This window comes from Eptatretus burgeri, chromosome 10, assembly GCF_056783735.1.
Source record: "Eptatretus burgeri isolate ZD-2024b chromosome 10, Ebu_testis_v1, whole genome shotgun sequence".
Classification (NCBI taxonomy): domain Eukaryota; kingdom Metazoa; phylum Chordata; class Myxini; order Myxiniformes; family Myxinidae; genus Eptatretus; species Eptatretus burgeri.
Window position 1 is genome coordinate 61,980,169 of NC_140970.1, and position 19,004 is coordinate 61,999,172.

The following is a 19,004-nucleotide window of genomic DNA, read 5'->3' on the forward strand; positions in this document are numbered from 1 at the left end:
AGGGGTCATCTACATGTGAGTAGTATGTGGACAAAAATTGTAAGAGATCCCTTCCTTCCAGCCCAACCTCTCGCTATCGATTTCGCCATTTCTCACACGTATTATTAATGCAATTTCCCTGAAATATGAAAGGCCGGTAACTGGTCACAAGAAGGAAAATTGTTGCAATTCCCATTTCTCTGAAGCTGAAACAACAAACAGCTGCAGTGGCAATTGCATTTTCTCATCTTCTCAAAGCAACTTGGGATTAAAAGTACTATCTTTTGTCTGCCCTTGAGGCAAACAGTGAGACAAATTGCTTGAAAATGCTAACATGTGGTTCAAATTAAGACTTTACAGAATTCCACTCAAACGCACGCCAATTAAATGGCATTGACCAACCGTTTCAAGATTTGAGGGGGGGGGGGGTTTCTCTACTTTGTCCAAAAAAATTGCCCACGTTTAATGACATTGCCACATGTTCATTTGCACATGAGGAAATACAAAAGCCTGGATTTCTCTTTCACCTCTCTTCCATGTTTAAATTCATTCGTATGCCATATGAAACGATGAACTCGTTATCAGGTTTAAAAAAAAAAAAATTGCTGAAGAAACAAATGAACTCATTATTCGTGTCATTACAGGTATGAAATGGAAAGGAAAATAAAGGGTTCTCAAGCTAACATTTCCTGAATGCATCATCATTATTTTTTTTTTTGGTTGTTGTTGAAATCGCTTTTCACCGCTAAGTATTTCCTTTTGGAACCACAGGCCAGTAATTGTTTCTTCAAAATCCATGAAAGCAGCTCATGCAAGAAGTTTCTAATCCACACATATAGTCTGAATCGGTCTGTTTTGTGTATTAATTTATTAAATTGCTTGATGGGTTTCGTATGAGGCTGTCAAAAGTTTGACGGATCAAGATACAATACTCCACGAAACACCAACGATATATAGATATAGGCTGGGAGGATGGTTTGGAGGTAGGTACACACAAAACTAAGCTGATTTGTGTGGGTTTGAATCCCAATCCAGCTGTAAACTGTCGTCCCATTGTTTGACAGGCAGGGTGATTCATCAATCTGTGTGCCGTTCCTTTGATGGACGTGAAACTGGGCATCTTGTCTGACGGAATTAGTTGGTGGTCCTTAAAGATCCCACTGTGTCTTCTTCTTCTTCTTCTTCTTCTTCTTCTTCTTCTTTCGGCTGCTCCCGTTCGAGGTCGCCACAGCGGATCATCCGTATGATCCGTATAGTGATTTGGCACATGTTTTACGCCGGATGCCCTTCCTGACACAACCCTGGTCGCCTCTTACCACACAGGGATATGGTACACCTATTTTAACCGGGGTATACTGTGTCTGGCACGCTATCGCCTTAACCTGCGCCAAATTCCAAATTTCTGCCCTGAAAAAATTGTACATACTCCAGAATGTCTGCAGCTGTAGAGGAACTTGAGTTGTGTGTGAAACGGCAAAGGGTTTACCTTGTGTAGCTTTTCTTGGTGGATTTCTTTATGCAGCTTTCTTTGGCTGGAAGAGTATTGAACCTCCTAGCATGATGGAGCAGTGAGGCGATTGTGTGGTGTGTCGTCCTGATGAACCCATAATGATGATGAAACTATGGTCGGCGGCTCCACTGTCCTTTATTTCTGACCCTTAAGTCCGTAGTCTTTAAAGCAGACTTGGGTATGCCCTGCTGAAGCCATCCGGGCTGGAGGCGAAGCGGTGTTGCATTTATATGATTGGAAGGGCTTTGTTCTGGATATATATATATATATATATATATATATATATATATATATATATATATATATATATATATATATATATATATATATATATATATATATATATATATTATCCCTGTGTTGTAAGAGGCGACCAGGGTTGTGTCAGGAAGGGCATCCGGCGTAAAACATGTGCCAAATCACTATGCGGATCATACGGATGATCCGCTGTGGCAACCCCGAACGGGAGCAGCCGAAAGAAGAAGAAGAAGAAGATATATATATATATATATATATATATATATATATATATATATATATATATATATATATATATATATGTATGTATATTGTTGTAGATTTCCGCCCGTTCAGCGTGCGCACGACCTTTTCAGCCCAATCCAGGCGGCGCGTCCACCGAACGCGCAATCTTGTCGTAGCTTCCAGACCAACGCCGAAACCCAGCTACGGGTGTTTTTATTACACCACAAACTTGTCAATGCTCTGCCCGCGCTACAGGGTCGATCGCCGAATTGTCGATGTACCTAATTATTCACACAAAACAGACTACCAAGAGTTTGTACCTCGACGGGACCTGCACGAAAACGAGCCGCTTAAGCAGCTCGTTCCGTATGCGAAGCCGGGCGGTTATAAATCGCCAAATCCCGTCGGATGGATTTACTTTTATCGGCTTTAAAAGCCAGCTAATATCCCGAACATTCCATGACAGTCAATGTGAGGAAGGGACGCAACGAGCAGGTGACATTAAACAAAGGGGACATTTATTTTAAATGCACAGATGCAATGAATGGGGGAATGGGACAGGACACGAGCAAAAGCCTACAGCCGAGGTCTATTATGCAATGTACATACAGGCACTTAACAGTTTGTTACTTACTAGACGGGGCCCACATAAACAGACACACGCACACGTAGACAGAGATGGTGGCAATCGCCTTTATTAATACCCCCAGCTTGGAGGGAAGGTGAGCTGGAGGTAAGGGTCTACTTTGGACCTGTCCTTGACGACGAAGACAGGACAGGACGACGTCCTCGGACCAGCTCGATGAACCCCCAAGACCAGCATGACGAGTCCAGCAAGACAACAGCCACAGTGGTGACCACCAACGCCACGACGACGACGACAGGAGCGCCTGCCGGCTCACTTCGCTTCCTCCCTCCCTTCTCTCCTCCTGGGTGGCTCTGGCTTTGTCTGGCTCTGTCTCTCTCAGAGGATTCGTCAATCTCCTCAGAGCTCCCGTCAATCTCACAGACCGACCCGTCGATCTCCTCAGAGCTCTCTGAGTCCTTTACAGACTGACGCCCTCCTGCACATGCGCCCCCCGCACACCCCTCCCACCCGCCAAATCGAGCGGAAAACCCCGCGACAGGCCAGGCAGAGGTGCGAATCCAGGCGAGGGCGATGCGGTGCGGTTGCCGGCGACCGGGCGGCGCTGGCCGTGATGCAACCCCCAAACAAAAGGGAAACCCAACCATTATAAAAACCGCAGCGCAGGAACATTTAAATACCCATTAGACTAGGGGAAAGGGCTATCTATAAAACACTTACTTACCGAGATAACTGAGCTAAAGGACCCTGAATGGTGTTCAGTGAATTTCCATAACCGCAACAATATATATTTTTTTGCTGTAAGATTGGGGCGGTTGGGATTACACATTTTTAAAACCAGTCACCTGCTCAGGCCCGGGGTCTATTGTGTCTGATGAAGCTGGCAAAACGTTGCCTGAGACTGGGTCTGCTCTCGCTTTTTTGCTTAAATTAGCGGAGTCGATCGAGTTTTTACTTTTGGTTTGAAGCGCCTTCTTCTTTAAAACAAACAAACAAAAAATTCGATATATATATATATATATATATATATATATATATATATATATATATATATATATATATATATATATATATATATCTTTCTCACCACTGACTGATATTAAAGATCGGTACCTTCCAGGTGACAGTTGAAATTTTGCATGCTGATGGACATCGAAGCTGGTACACTGGGAAAAAATCACAGAACCTTCAGACAACATCCATAAATGAAAATAGAAATAAATGAAAAAAAAATTGAAAAATGCAGGAAAGCGACCCGAGACAATGGGGGAACCCAATGGACAATCTTTGTTTGCCAATGCACACCAAAGCAGATACACAAGGAAAAATCACAGAACCATCAGAAAGCAGAACTAAGTGAAAATATAAATAAATGAAAAAAATCAAATGCAGGTGAGTGACCTGAGACAATGGGAAAGCACGGTAGCGGGGTATGCTTACACACATGTGTAAGCATACCCCTCAAGTGTGTTTGTGTGTGTGTATATATATATATATATATATATATATATATATATATATATATATATATATATATATATATATATATATATATATATATATATATATATATACATATATACACATATATCAAATATTCAGTTGTTCACTTGAGTGTCACAACATTTCTCACCAATTTCGGATGTTCGGTAATTTTCAAGACATACAGTATAACATTTCGTGCCTACATGCTTTCTTCCACAGTTTGCCACATCTCTTTTGAAAGAGCGACATTTTCTTGCAGCATTCTGTTCTGTGATTGTAATTACATATTTGTGGAGGGCTTCCCTTCTCAACCCGTTGGCAGAAAACAATCTTCCCTCGGAAGAACCCTGGTCATGATTCTTGCGGAGTTCTTAGACTCCATGCAGCTAAAGAGATCATTGCGTGACGGGTGTGCCTCACTATTTCAAGGCAGATGTCAAATTCCCAGCTGTATGATCATATCAGTTGAACTGCATATATGCTGTGCCTTTGAAATTGGAGTGTGTCCTACCCAGATGGCAACACTCACAGATACAGCATGCGAGGAAATTGGCTTAATACATAGCCAGTGTCGTGTAAGCGATAGAATTTCATCTCTGGTAGTTTATTTCAATTAGAGCCTTATTTTTCATGTCCCTCATCTGGCACCGTGCTGACAAAATAAATTAAAATAAAGGATGAGGGTGACCCTGACATTTGGGTGAATGAGTGACTGCTCGTCTTCCTGTTGGAATTATATAACGTCTCGGTGCAATGTTAACCATCGCACCTCCATGCATTTTAGCAGATGTTTCCTGAAAATCAAATTGGTACCGCTCCGTGGAAGGTTAAAATGGTTTCTTGGCCCAAACAAGCGTGCGATTGTAATGTGGGATGTGTTTGCGATGCATTCATCAAATCGGTTCTGTGAATTACATGTCTGTAATAACACAGACATGTTCACATGGTTTTCAAAATATAAAGTGGTTTTGTGACACGTCAACTGGAACATCACACATACCGGAATATATTTGATTGTTAAACGTATCTACACGAAGTAGGTTGATGAAGCAATGTTTTTTTAAAACACCTTTTTGTTGGTATTTTTATTACTGGCATTGCTAAGTGTATGTATGTATCTATGTATATATGTTGAGGTGTAATTTTTATAGAACGTCACTTCCTCTCAGCTGATTTGTCCCATTACCTTGAAGATTGTTGGAGCACCATGTCTGGAGCTGCAAGTGGCAAATAGGCTGAGCAGTGCCCATCTCCTCTCTGGGCTATGTTCTGGCAGGAATTTGGAATTAAACCACAGTATCAGTATGTTACGATCAACTCATTTCATAAATGTACTGCGGGGTAGGTCATGCCAGCAGTGAATGAAAGCACACAAGACACCTGGCATAAGGTCCATCTGAAGGATGGTGGACTGATTGATGCAACGTCTTCATTGTCTGCAAAGTACCAAGATCACAGTTTAAGGTCAGGTCAAGAATCAAACCCAGACTAGACAGCTCAAAGACAAATGTGCTATCTCTGAGCTGTCCTCGGTCATTAGGTTTCTTATTAATTATGTTTTTTTTTGTTTTTTTTTTAGCAGCATCACTTCTCTTTTTCTGTCTGGACTCTGTCACTTCTGAATGCAATGTTCTTTGACTTCATTAATCTCAATAATCTTCCGCAACGCTTGTTTACAGAGTTGGGCCATATTTTGTTTCAGCAGCCACATGCGTATGGATTTTTCAAAACAAGTCCTGACCCAGATCTCCTGGGCTCAAGGAGGGAATGGGTGTACCTAATTGGAAATAACTTCAATAGGATGGCCAAGTTGCAAAAAGTGAGAAAATGAGAGGACCTTTATCTGCAAACACAAATCTGGAAAGGAAATGAGCTGCTTGACAAATTCCATGCTCTTTTAACATGCTTAACTCGACATAAGTGCATCGTAGCCAGTTTGTCATGCATGTTTATGTTGGCCCAAAGGTGAACCCGAGTACATTCAGAAGTCGGTCTAAAGAAAACAGCGAATTTGTAAAATGGTGCAAGAATAATATAAAAACATCATTTGGTTTTCTCATGGGGATCTTAAAGGTTTTGCTGATGCTACGATATTCCATCCTTTTGATCACCTGACTCCTTACATTGTCTTCTGTTGGCCATATGTCAACATTTGCTGGGTCATTCAATTTGCATCACCTACGGCTCTTCTTGTGTCTCATGTAATTGTTGAAAGAAAACTTTTTACAAAATCCATTGTTTTTTTCTGCATAATTTTTCTTGAGCCGAATGTTTGATCAAAGGGTTAAATATTCCTTCACCGGCAAGTGTGGGTTCGATTCCGATTCTGCTCATTCTCGCTAGTCCACACTTTGTAAGCAGCTCAAGTTTGCCAACCCTCAACGTGAGTTGTTATGGAGTAAAATGCTAGCTTCAGATATCTTAGTGCATCTTTTATTGCCAAACATAAAAAAGCACATGTACAACACAAAATATGTTCAGAAAATGTCTTGAAATCAATTGTCTTTGATTATTATAAGTACAATTTTCGAATTATACAATCAGAATGTAATGAAGCACACACAGTCATGCGTTTCGCCATTGAACCTCACATTAATGTATTTGAGATTCTATTGAATGAGAAAAGAATTAACAAACGAATTCTCTTTCTATCAGTAATTAACTCCTGAAAATGCCTTCTTTAGATCGCAGAAACCAATAAAGGTTCCTTTTTTTCCCTTAAATAGTCCACACCTCCTCTGCTTGCACAGTCAACATGTTGCCATCAATGGAACCCTCTCCTCCCCTCTCCCAGTAGAGGATGGAGTTCCCCAAGGCAGTGTTATGGGCCCACTCTTGTTCCACATCTATATTAACGACCTCTCCAATGCTCCAGAAAACGCTCTTTTCCGTTTTGCAGAGGAGTCCACATTGTGTCCCACGTCAGTATCCCCATCCCACTGATATGCAGTCAGCATTTGTCACTATTTCCTGATCTCGAATCTACGAGGTGTGATCTGATAAATGGAGCCTGTCCTTCAATCTTGGAAAATCTCACAGGCTTACCCTGTCATGCCGAAGGTCAGGTCAGGTCAGGTCAGGTATGGGAGCAGGTGCCGGAGCATCACATCGCTGCATCCACTTTCCACCAATATTCCAGAGGCCTCCATCTGGCCATCCCCCAGGAAGATGCCTGGCCCATCCTCATCTCCTTGAGATATCCTTGCTGTGCAAGTACCATGTAAACCTATACTAACGTGTTTCATGGTCGGGTTGTCGGCGTGCAACCAATCTCCCCCATCAGGTTTTCTGGTGAGGAGGGTGTATGGAGGTGGGCATCCAGCAGGATTAATGCAAAACCTGTCAAAGGGTGGAGGAGCTCCTTGTGAGCCTATGGACATCCATTTCTAGTGCCCAACTGTGTCTGCAGACGTCCTCCTGCAGTTGGGTTGGTTTTTTTTAGGAGGTTGGTGGCAGGATTTGCACTCCAGCAATCACGAAATCCATCACTCCATAAAACACACAAAAACACAAAGAAAACTGAAAACCCACTCCGTGGGAGTACCTCCTGTGCAGCTTCCCTTCTCAGGGCAGCTCACCAGATGACGGGATTAGGGCGAAGCCTTCGGGACTCGCACCCTTTTATGATAGGAGGAAAAACATGGTGTAACCTTCCTGGGTTGGATTGTGGTAGTGTGTGTCAGGGTGGTGCTGAGGTGTTGTCCACCAGACGATGGTCTCCTTTGGTTAAACTGAGGTGGTTCCTTTGAGTAGGTGCCTGGAATGTCCTATTCCTAAGAGAGGATGATCACCTGTCTCTGTTATCATCTAAGCTCAAGCATTTGAATATCGGTATTGCAGCACTACCTGAGATTTGGAGACTGGATAGTGGCGAGATCATGGTGGGTGGTTCCACATACTATTAGTCTGGTCACTCTGATGGTTACCATTCCCAAGGATTTGTAGCTGTGTCCAATAAGCTGACTCCAATGATAATTCAGGTAACACCGGTCAACGAGCGTATGATGAGAATAAGGATTCGTCACTCCTTGGGTGTCCTTTCCCTGGTCTCTGTTTATGCGCTGACTGAGGCGAGTGATCTCACTGTGAAGGACGCATTCCATGCCATGCTGGTGTCTTTGGTTGATCAGTGCCCCAGGTGATATACTCCTCTAGTCTTGGGGGATTTCATTGCATCAACTGAAACTGAGAGTGATGGTTATGACACATATGTTGGTCCCCATGGGTCTGGAACTGTGAACCAGAATAGCACTTAGTTCCTTGACTTTGCAAGACGTCATGGACTTAGGGTGGCTGGTTCATGGTTTCAGGGTCCACAGGCTTATCGGTTGACTTGGTATTCCAATGCTGGTTTTGTGGCAAAGGAGATTCACCATGTGTTCGTTGATGGTCGCTGGAGGATGATCCTGAATTGCAGGGTCTACCGGAGTGCCTAGTTCCTCAATACTAACTGCAGGCTTGTGGTAGCAATGCTGAAGTTTCAGCTTAAATCCGGGAGAATGGTACCATCCCAGCCAAGGTTGGAAGTTGGCAAGCTCAAGGATGAGAGGGAAGCTGAGGAGTTTGCGATCAGATTGAGTGGGGATTTGTTGAGCTTAGGGAATCCTGAAGAGTTGTGGAGTGCCTTCAAGACCACCATCCTTGATGTTGCCAATGGATGTCTTGGAATTCACCGTAGAGTGAAGAAGAATTTTTTCTCTCAAGGGACACTGGATAGTATTGACCAGACACAGGGCCAGGCTCAATGGCAGAGCTCAGCTGTTCAGTTAGCTGAGGCGTAAAACTGTACGTGCGCTGATGGTGGACAAGGAGGCCTATGTGTGAGGAATCTGTGAGGGGGTAGAGCATCACCTGTGGTTAAGTGATTCTCATCCTGCTTATAGGGGAATTTGTGCATTGCGTTCATCCAAGCCCATCCCTCGGTGTACTGCAGTTCAAGCGGATGGTGATGGGTTCTTGACAGAGGAGTCTGAAGTGAAGGTCCGCTGGGCCGGTTACTTTGATCAGCTGTGTACCAGGCTAACCATGTGTTGATTTGGGTTTCAGTGGTGTAACTATCCTTAATGCTGACCCGACAGTCAACTGTGATCCTCCTTCATTTGAGGAAACACAGGCTGTGGTGAACCGGATGAAATGGGCGTAAAGCTCCTGGGATCTGTTGCATCCATGCAGAACTTCTCAAGACTGGTGGACATGCTGTACTCGTGTCGTTGCATGCAGTTTTGTGCTCTGCCTGGAACACAGGCATCATCTCAACTGACTGGAAGAGGGGCCTTGTTATCCCTCTCTGGAAGGAAAGGATGATCCCCAGGACTGCAACAACTACCGAGGGGTGATGCTGCTCTCACTGCCAGGCAAGTTCTTTGATCGGATAATTCTTGATAGGGTTCGTCACCATCTGCTTGAGCACCAGCACCCAGAGCAGTCAGGCTTTACACCAAAGAGGTCAACGATTGACCGTATCCTTGCTCTTCAGGTCCTTACCGAACGCAGATGAGAGTTTTGGCAGGGGCTGCTTGTTTGCAGTCAATGTTGATCACTGCAAAGCTTTTGATTCAGTGAATCGGGATGCCCTCTGGAGGATTCTTGGTTTTTGTGGGGTGCCACCAAAGCTGATCAATCTGATGTCTGAACTGTACTCTGGTAGTGAGATTGCTGTGAGATGTGGTGATACAATCTCAGACATATTTCCAGTTGTTACTGGAGTTTGTTTGGGGTGTGTACTGGCCCCCACACTTTTCAGCACTTATATGGACTGGATTATAGGGAGGATGTCGGAGAGATCAAGCTGCGGTGCATCGTTTGATAATGTCAGGATCTCTGACCTTGATTTCGCAGATGATGCAGTCATCTTTGCGGAGACTTTAGATATCCTTTGGGGGCCCTTGAGGTGCTGAATGAGGAGCCGGAGCCACTGGGATTATGGGTTTTGTAGATCAAACCTAAGATCCAGGCTTTCATTGACATATTGGATGCTGCTGTCTTGTCTGTACCTGTTTGTTGTTAGGATGTTGAGGTCACGGAGAAATTCACTTTTCTTGGCAGTGAGAGTCACGTCTCTGCTGGCTGTGAGCCAGAGATCCATAGACCTCTGGGTCGGGCCTGGGGAGTCATGGATTCACTGGATCATGGGGTGTGGCGCTGCCGGTACCTGTGTAGGAGGACGAAAGTCTTAAGTCTTCAGGTCCTTGGTGCTTCCAGTCTTGCTCTTCGGACGTGACTTGGACTATGACCAGGGATCTGAGACGGAGAGTTAATTCCTTTGGTACCAGGTCTCTTCGGAGAAACCTTGGCTGTAGCTGGTCAGACTTTGTGTCCAACAAGCGGTTGCTGAGAGAGGCTCAAATGAGATTTGTTACCTGCATGGTCTGTGGGCATCAGCTGCTGCTGTATGGACACGTGGCTCGTTTTCCTGACACTGATCCTCTTCACCAGATTCTCTCAGCGAGGGAGCCTCGTGAGTGGTGGAGGCCATTGGGCCAACCACGTGCTTTGTGGTTGCAGCAGGTTGATCAGAATCTCAAGGAGATGGGGATGGGCCATGCATCTGCCGACTGGGGGATGACCAGATGGAGGTCCCTGGAGTACCGCCGGAAAGTAGATGCAGCGACGCGCTTCTCCAGCACATGCTTCCATACCTGACCTGATTTGTGTCCAAATTTACCCATTTGGACACAGAGACCTCGTCTCTCATCACTGGCTCCACGATGGTGTTGAAGACCCACTATGGTCACGGTATATAAAAAAGTTTTGATGTACAGTAAGTCATTAGTTCTGTTCAATAGTTACAAATTGTTTTAAAATAAGTATGTAAAGATATGTCACTGCTGTGCAATGTTCTTATTTCTGACTGACCACAGAATCACTCATAATCCATCATATTTTTTTGACCCCATACATACATGCCAGGCACAAAGTATCAAACTCCAATTTATCCTCTCAAAATCCTCCAGCTTTGGCTCCCATTCTTCCTTCAAATTTTTATTTATTTATTCGTGAAATGGTCATTATTCATCAGAGGAAGGTTGTTCCTTCATTGAAAGTTATTACTCAATGGATACTCTATCATGACGACATAAAGTTTGCAGTAATTCTGACAAAACATTGTTTGTTCATGTCTTACAGGTGATGTTCTATTTGCTGTGACCGCCCATGACCCCGATGAAGGTCTAAATGGTGTACTTGCATTCTCGTTGGAAGGGTCAAACCCAGCTTTTGCAATAAATTCCCGTCACGGGGCACTAACAGCAGCTCGGCATTTACATTCAAGCCACGATGGACAAACTTTTGTCGTGGCAGCCTCAGATGGCGCCTCTCCGCCGCGCCGAGCCAGGACCACACTAACTGTCCGAATGCGAAAGCCGACTGACTTTCCCAGGCCTTCAGGCTTTCATGGGCCTCGGGCCTTCTCTCTTCGGGAGGACGTAGCACCAGGAACCATTGTGACAACCGTCACAGCCTCTAGCCACAGACGAGGTCCAGTGACTTATGGCTTGGCAGCTGGGGGAAACCCACAAAATGCTTTCAGCATTGACCCTCGCACAGGTACCATTTCAGTTGCTAGACCATTAGACCGAGAGATGATTGAGATGTTTGAACTTTTGGTTGAGGCACGTGATTCGGGCTTCCCACCGTATTCCCGCTACATACCCATAACTGTGGATATTGAAGACATCAATGACAATGCTCCAGATTTTCAGCAGCTTTACTGCGAGTCCGAAGCAGCGGAGAATGCAGGTCCATTGGCTGAGGTTGCTCGGGTTCAGGCGACCGACCCAGATGCTGGTCAAAATGGCCAGGTGAGATCTATTACATATACGGTGTGAAATGGTTCTTCTTCCTGTTTGCTCATTTTTGAGTTAGCTTAATTGCATGATGTCTTGTACAACTCCAGCCAGCACCAAAATTGTCGATTCAACACATTAATGAGGGGTTACTATTGCCGGTAACAATGTTATTATGCAAAACAAGTATGGGGTAGCATTGGGCCATAGGCTGTCTGACATGAAGATACATTAAATAAAGGTGATCGAAGGGAATATTTGTCACTTTCAAATGTGTGAAAAACATGCAAGAACTAGAACAGCACTCGGTGGAGCACATACCTTTGCCAGGCCAAACAGTTTACATTTTGTATCCCACTTACAGGCCAGATCTTCATCCGGACCTGAACCAAAATCGAATCGGCTTGTTATTGTAATTGACTTGTTCTTGACTTGTTCTCGTCACCGACTGTTCTTGTTCTTGTCAACATCTACCAATTTTTGTCATAACCAGTCCACAACTTTTTGAGATATTGTGTGATGTTATTGTCACCATCGACCAACTTTTGTCGTAACCAGTCCATAAGTTTTTGCGATATCATGCCATCTTGTATATCCAACATCTGTCCTGTTATATTTGGCATTCCACAGGGGTCAATTTTGGGACCCATTGTTTTATTTGGAATTTACCTGCTCCCCCTTGGTCACTTATTCAGGAAGCATGATATCAGTTTCCATTGTTCTGCTGATGACACTCGGGTCTACTTGCAAACCTTACCCGATACCCATCTTGTAATTTCCCAGGTGAACAACTGTTTAGATGAGGTAAGGGCAAGGATGGATGCTAACTTTCTGCAACTCAATGGCAGCAAAACTGAGGCTACATGTATTGGTACTCATCAGACTAAAAAAAATTGGCAATAACCATATTGTAATCAATGGGTTAGTTATTCCACTTTCCTCCTTGGTCACTAATCTAGGCGTTGCATTCAATCCGTTTCTGTCTTTTGAAGCCCACATCAAGAGAGTTTGTCAAACTTCATTTTTCCACTTCAGAAACATTTCCAGATTGAGATCTTCCTTAAAGATGCCTGATGTAGAGAAGCCTGATGTAGAGAAGAGAAGAGAAGCTGATGTAACTCGCTCTTTATTGGTCGAACTGCTAAATCCCTTCAAAAGCTGCAATATATTCAGAATAGTGCTGCACAGGTTTTAACCAAAACTAAAAAAATAGAGCAAATCACTCCTGCGCTGGCTTCCTTGCACTGGTTGCCAGTGAAATAGCGAATCGAGTTTAATATTTTACATTTGGTTTTAAAGATCTTACATAGCACCAGTCCCACATATTTGCAAAATTTACTTGGTCATTACACATCCCAACACACCCTCAGGTCTTGCACTGCCAGTCTTTCTATCTGTTTCCATTGTTGCTTTAGCTGTAGCCTGGGGTAATTGTCCTGTTGGAGCATAAATCTTCACCGCAGTCTAAGGATGTTTGGTACTCTGAAGCAGGTTCTTCTCAAGAATTTGCCTGTATATGGCTCCGTTCATTGTTTCCTCTATCCTTACAAGTCTCCCAATCCCTGCCACTGAAAAGCATCCCCATAGCATGACGCTGTGACCACCATGCCTCATGGTAGGGATGCTGTTAGATGGGTCACGAGCTGTGCTCGGTTTCTGCCAGATGTAGCGATTTGCATTCAGGCCATAGAGTTCAATTTTCGTCTCATTTGACCACAAAATCTTTTGCTTCATGCTCTCAGAGTGTTTCATGTGACTTTTTGTAAACTCCAGGCATGCTGTCTTGTGCCTTTTTCTCAGGAGTGGCTTCTGTCTCGCCACTCTCCCATGAAGCCTAGATTTGTGAAGTCCTGCAGAGACTTGTCCTGGCAAGTTCCCCCATCTCAGCCAAGGAACTCTGTAGTTCTATCAGAGTAGTCATTTGGTTCTTGGTTGACCTGCTCCTTCTTGACCAAGATCCTTCTTGCCCAGTTGCTCAGTTTGGTCGGACGTCCAGCTCTAGCAAGAGTCTGGGTAGTTCCATATTCTTTCCATTTCCTAATGATGCAGCTCACTGTGCTCTTGGGAACTTTCAACACTCGAGAAATTGTTTGATACCCTTCCCCAGATCTATGCCTCGTCACAATTCTTTCTCAGAGTTCTATGGACAGTTCCTTGGACTTCATGGTAGAGTTTCTGCTCTGACGTGCACTGTCAACTTTTGGATCTTATATATATATATATATATTATATATATATATATATATATATTGTTGCGAATTCGCACCCGCCGGCGTGCGAGCGGCCACGTAACTCGAATCGCGGCACGTCGCCCACCGGACGGACAATTCTGTCGTGACCCTCTCGGACTAACGCCGGGAGCTAGTCACGGGTTGGCCTTTAGGCCTCACCACGATCGTGCCAATCGGCCCCCAGCGTGGGATAGGGTTGTTCGCCAAACTTGACCTACCTAAGTACCCACGCGGAGGGTAGACCGGGCGATCGCACCTCGCCGCAGGTCGACTCCGGACACGGGCCACTTAAGCGACCCGTTCCGTACTAGCGGGATAACCGAGCGGTGTTATCGTCGGCCTCGACGGTTCCGATTAATTATCGGGCGTATTAAGCCCACTACCAACCCTTTACGTGAAGCAAGATGGAGATTCAATTAAAGAAAAGACGAAGCGAAACGGGAAAAACAGTTCAACATTATGCACATTTATTCCGCGGCACACAGAGAGCACACATATACAATTACAACAATTATGCACCAAAAGCAGATGCTACAAAAGAAACACAACAATGCAGATCTACGACCGACTACGCGTGCAAACGGCAACACTTACACAGTTTTACTTTACAGACGGCGCCGACAACACATTTACTCAGAAGCAAAAGAAAAGGGCCACCCTCAAAGACAAGGGGACAGACGGGGCCTGTGGGCCGCGAGACCGGGTGGATCCTACCCGTATCTTGTGATGAGCCGCAAATGTGGCGGCGCGGCGGTGCCCCGACTCCGCGCTCCTTCGCGGGTTTCGTTGGCACTGCTTGGAGTGGGGTGGGAACGGGGCCCCCCTTTTCGCACTATCTCAGCGCGGGGGGGAAAAAGGGGGGAATTGTTGATGCTCTGGGGAAAGAGGATAGCTGGCTTGCTTGGGTCCCGCGACGAGCGACTCCACTGCGAGCTCGTCGCCGACCGCCGTCTTCCTTGCCTCGGACCCGAGCTATCCGGTCCCCTCCGCAATTCTCCTCAGCCGACCGCAGCAAATCACCTCGACCGCGCTCCAGGCTTCCTCTCTCTGCAGCTCCCCGACAGACTCCGAACCCCGACAGACTACGAGCTCTGACAGACTTCTCCTCTCCAGACCCGACTTGACTCTTCTCAAACTCCCTTGACTCTTCTCAAAACTGACTGCCTCCAACTGACTAAATTCGCCCCGCGCTCGGCGCTTTATAGTCCGGCAGGAGAACCCATATGCAAATTTCTGGATCAGAACGAGCTCGGGGGTGGAGCCACGCTCGCCCATTGGACGGAGAAAAAGGGGCGTGAGTCTCCCCTGATCCTCGAACTTGCATATATCGATTCTACTCTGACGCGCCTGGAGGCGGGGCCAAACCGCCCTGCGCTTGCTGATTGGACGGATCAGAAGTGGGCGTGTATCATTCCTGATCCGACTTCTCCTCGGAAAGGCCGCACTTTGCACCCGCGGCTCGGCGCGCGTCCCGCACGAGGCCAGGACAGCCTGACGCTCGGTGCCCACAAGCGGTGCGGGAATGGCCGCAGAAGGAGAGGCGAAGGTGGTGGAGGGTTTAAAGTGGTGGTCCATGGCCATGGTGACGTTTGGAATGGCGGTGATGCGATGTTTGCGGGAGCGAGTTGTGAAGGTAAAGGTCGTGGCTGTTGGCATTGTTGTTGTTGTTGTTGTTGTTGTTGTTGTTGTTGTTGTTGTGAAGCGGCGTTGTGGTTGGTGGTTGTTGTGTGATGGCGGTTGAGACGTGGTTGGTTCAAAATAAAGATAGAACAGAAAAACGGCTATCTTAAAGGGTCGCAGCCCGAATGAATCACATTTATTCCCGCTAAGCAACGGGTTTGGGGCTAACTACACATGTACATACAGAGATATCTCACCTACGGGACCTGAATGGTGGTTTGCGAATTTCCTCAACCGCAACAATATATATATATATATATATATATATATATATATATATATATATATATATATATATATATATATATATATGTGTGTTTCTACCCAAATCATGTCCAATCAATTGAAGTGGCCACAGCTGGACTCCACTCAAGTTGTAGAGACATCTCAAGGATGATCAAAGGAAATTGGATGTGCATCTGAGCTCAATTTGGAGTGTCACAGCAAAGGGGTTAAATACTTATTGATGCAAGACAATTCAGCTTTTCATTTTTAATCAATTTGTAAACATTTCTAAAAACATGTTTTCACTTTGTCATTTTTGGGATATTTTGTTTAGATCGGTGACAAAAAAAATTAAACATTTAATCAATTTTAAATTCAGGCTGTAACACAACAAAATGTGACAAAAGTCGAGGGGTGTGAATACTTTCTGAAAGCACTGTATATCGTTGTTGGCACTAATTCTCAATTGTGAAGAATCACTTCAAAACTTCTACAATCCAGATCCAGATCTCACCAAAATCTAATCAATTTGTCCTTGTTTCACACCCAACATGTGCGTCAAGTTTCGTCCAAATCTGTCCATAACCTTTTGAGATCTCCTACTCACAGACAGATAAACAGATAGACAAACAGGGGTGAATGCATAACTTCCGTCCACCTTCAGTAGCAGAGGTAACCAGGCGTTTTCTCCTGCAGTAAGCTTTCTCACAGTCATATTATCATTTTGCTTTTCAAGAGTAAACCGATCTGCTGTTCATAGGGGGAGCTGCAGCTATTGGTGATGAATTGGCCTGAAATGTGTGCTTATCAAATATTCCTTTTGTGCCTGTGTGCAGAGATAGTGCATGCTTATATCACAGCAGACATTGTTTTATGACATGACTTCTACATCTACACTACCGGTCTAAAGTTTTCGAACACCCCCATTTTTCCAGTTTTTATTGAAATTTAAGCAGTTTAATGTTTCAATGTTCTCTGAAATTAAAGAATAGAACAAATAAACAGTTGCAGATAAAAAAAGAAATATTGGAATCATTTTTTGAACAAAATTTAATCTAAATTTTTGACTCATCAAAGTAACTACCTTTTGCAGATATAACAGCCGAACATACTCCTGGCATTCTTTCTGCAATAGAAATCAAATATTGTTCGGAAAGTTCTTCCCAACACTGTTGCTGAAGTTCCCAAAAATATGTTGCAATTGTCGGTTGCTTTGCTTTCACCCTTCTGTCCAGTTCATCCCAAACCAGCTCGATGGAGTTTAAGTCTGGAGACTGTGCTGGCCATTCCATGATTTGAAGCCTACCGTCTTGTTATTTTCTTCGAAGGTAGTTCTGACATAGCCTGGAGGTATGTTTTGGGTCGGTATCTTGCTGTAGGACGAACCCCTGACCAACTAGGCCTAGACCAGAGGGTATTGCATGGTACTGCAAAATGCTGTGGTTGCCCTTTTGGTTCAGGGTTCCAGCCACTCTGTGCAAGCCGCTGACTCTGGATCCAGCAAAAGAACCCCAGATCATCATGCTTCCTCCTCCATGTTTGACAGTTGGTGTCAAACACTGAGGAACCATCCTTTCGCCTACTCGACGGTGCACAAAAGCTCTGCGTGATGAACCAAAGATTTCAAATTTTGATTCATTGGTTCATGAGACCTTCCAGTTTTCAGTCATCCACTGATGGTGCTTCATGGCCCAGGCAATCCTCTTTTTCTTATTTTGCCATCTTAGCAATGGCTTTCTCACTGCCACTCGACCTGTCAAACCTGCAGCTCGAAGTCTTCTCTTCACAGTTGAAACTGAGACTTCCTTACTTCGACCAATGTTAAGCTGTGCTTGAAGCTGTTGTCCTGTGAGCCGCCAATCACGCAAGCTGTTGACTCTCAGAAACTTGTCTTCTGATTGTGTTGTGGCTTTGGGTCTGCCAGACCTCTTCCTGTCAGAGTTTCCTCCAGTTTCCAAGTGCCTTTCCATGGTGGAGGAAACTGTACTCACCGACACCTTGGCTTCCTTTGCAATTTCTCCAAAGGAAAGACTTACACTTTTAAGGGTGATAATGGTCTGTCTGTCTTCCTTTGTTGATTGTTTTTTTCTCACCATTATGATAACAATATTCTACTTCCTGCAGTGCAATATTGTCCAAATAATTATTCAGAGGGTGTAACAACACAGTCTGTTCCAACACTGCTTTTATACAGACAGAGGGTTTGTAACTAATCAACAAAAGTTGGGACACCTGCAGGAATTGTTTGCATCAACCTTTAAGGATTTATTTACTTCCATTGCTGCAGAACAGCTGCAGTTGCGTACCCATTATTTGTTCCCTGAAAAGGGAACAAATCTCTTTTTAACAACTCGGAAATTTTCTTTATTTTTCAGTTTTTGGTAACCTCACCTTTCTTTTTAACCTCGAGCAGTTTACCACTTGGCTTTGTTCCATTTCAGGTTATTCATTGGACTTGAAATGCTTAGATTTCAGTAAAAACTGGAAAAATGGGGGTGTTTTAAAACTTTTGACCGGTAGTGTAATTGTTGCAAGACTTTCTTCTGCCTTGATCTTTATTCATCCCCAATATATCTGTTGTGTTCTCATTCATGCAAGACATGCACAAACAGCACAACACAATCTCCTGCACATAATGTTGACTCCAATAGTTCCTTGCATATTCCCATCTCAATTAGTCTAAGTATTTAACCATCAGAAACCTGTTGATTCATTACTTCATTCTCGACCGCCCTCCCTCCTCCCACCTCATCCTCCAAAGTCTAAAATATTCTCCTTCAGCCAACCAAACCAAACAAAAGAAGATTGATTCCTGAACATAAAGAAACAAATCACATCACATTTCCCAATTTGTCATTTTTGCCTTGTTCCAGCAGCCTTGTTACCTTGTTACATTTCCGTAGGATTTTAAGAGGGATTGATGAAAAGTAATGCCTCCCTTTCTTTTTCTCCAAAATATGGAAAGATATTTGAATTAAACAAAGTGCAGTCCACACATCAGTTATTCCTGCCAGTGGGTGAGAGGTCTTGTGATTCTGACA

General features: G+C 44.4%; 1 protein-coding gene across 2 annotated transcripts in view; it reads left to right on the forward strand.

Moving 5' to 3' along the window:
- FAT4 (FAT atypical cadherin 4) overlaps positions 1 to 19,004 on the forward strand; it is a 359,998-nt gene that overhangs the window by 313,591 nt on the left and 27,403 nt on the right. For both annotated transcript variants that reach the window (XM_085898643.1, XM_085898642.1), the window contains exon 13: positions 11,169 to 11,842. In XM_085898643.1, coding sequence (XP_085754769.1) covers positions 11,169 to 11,842 — 674 coding nt within the window. The remainder of the gene's footprint in view (positions 1 to 11,168; positions 11,843 to 19,004) is intronic.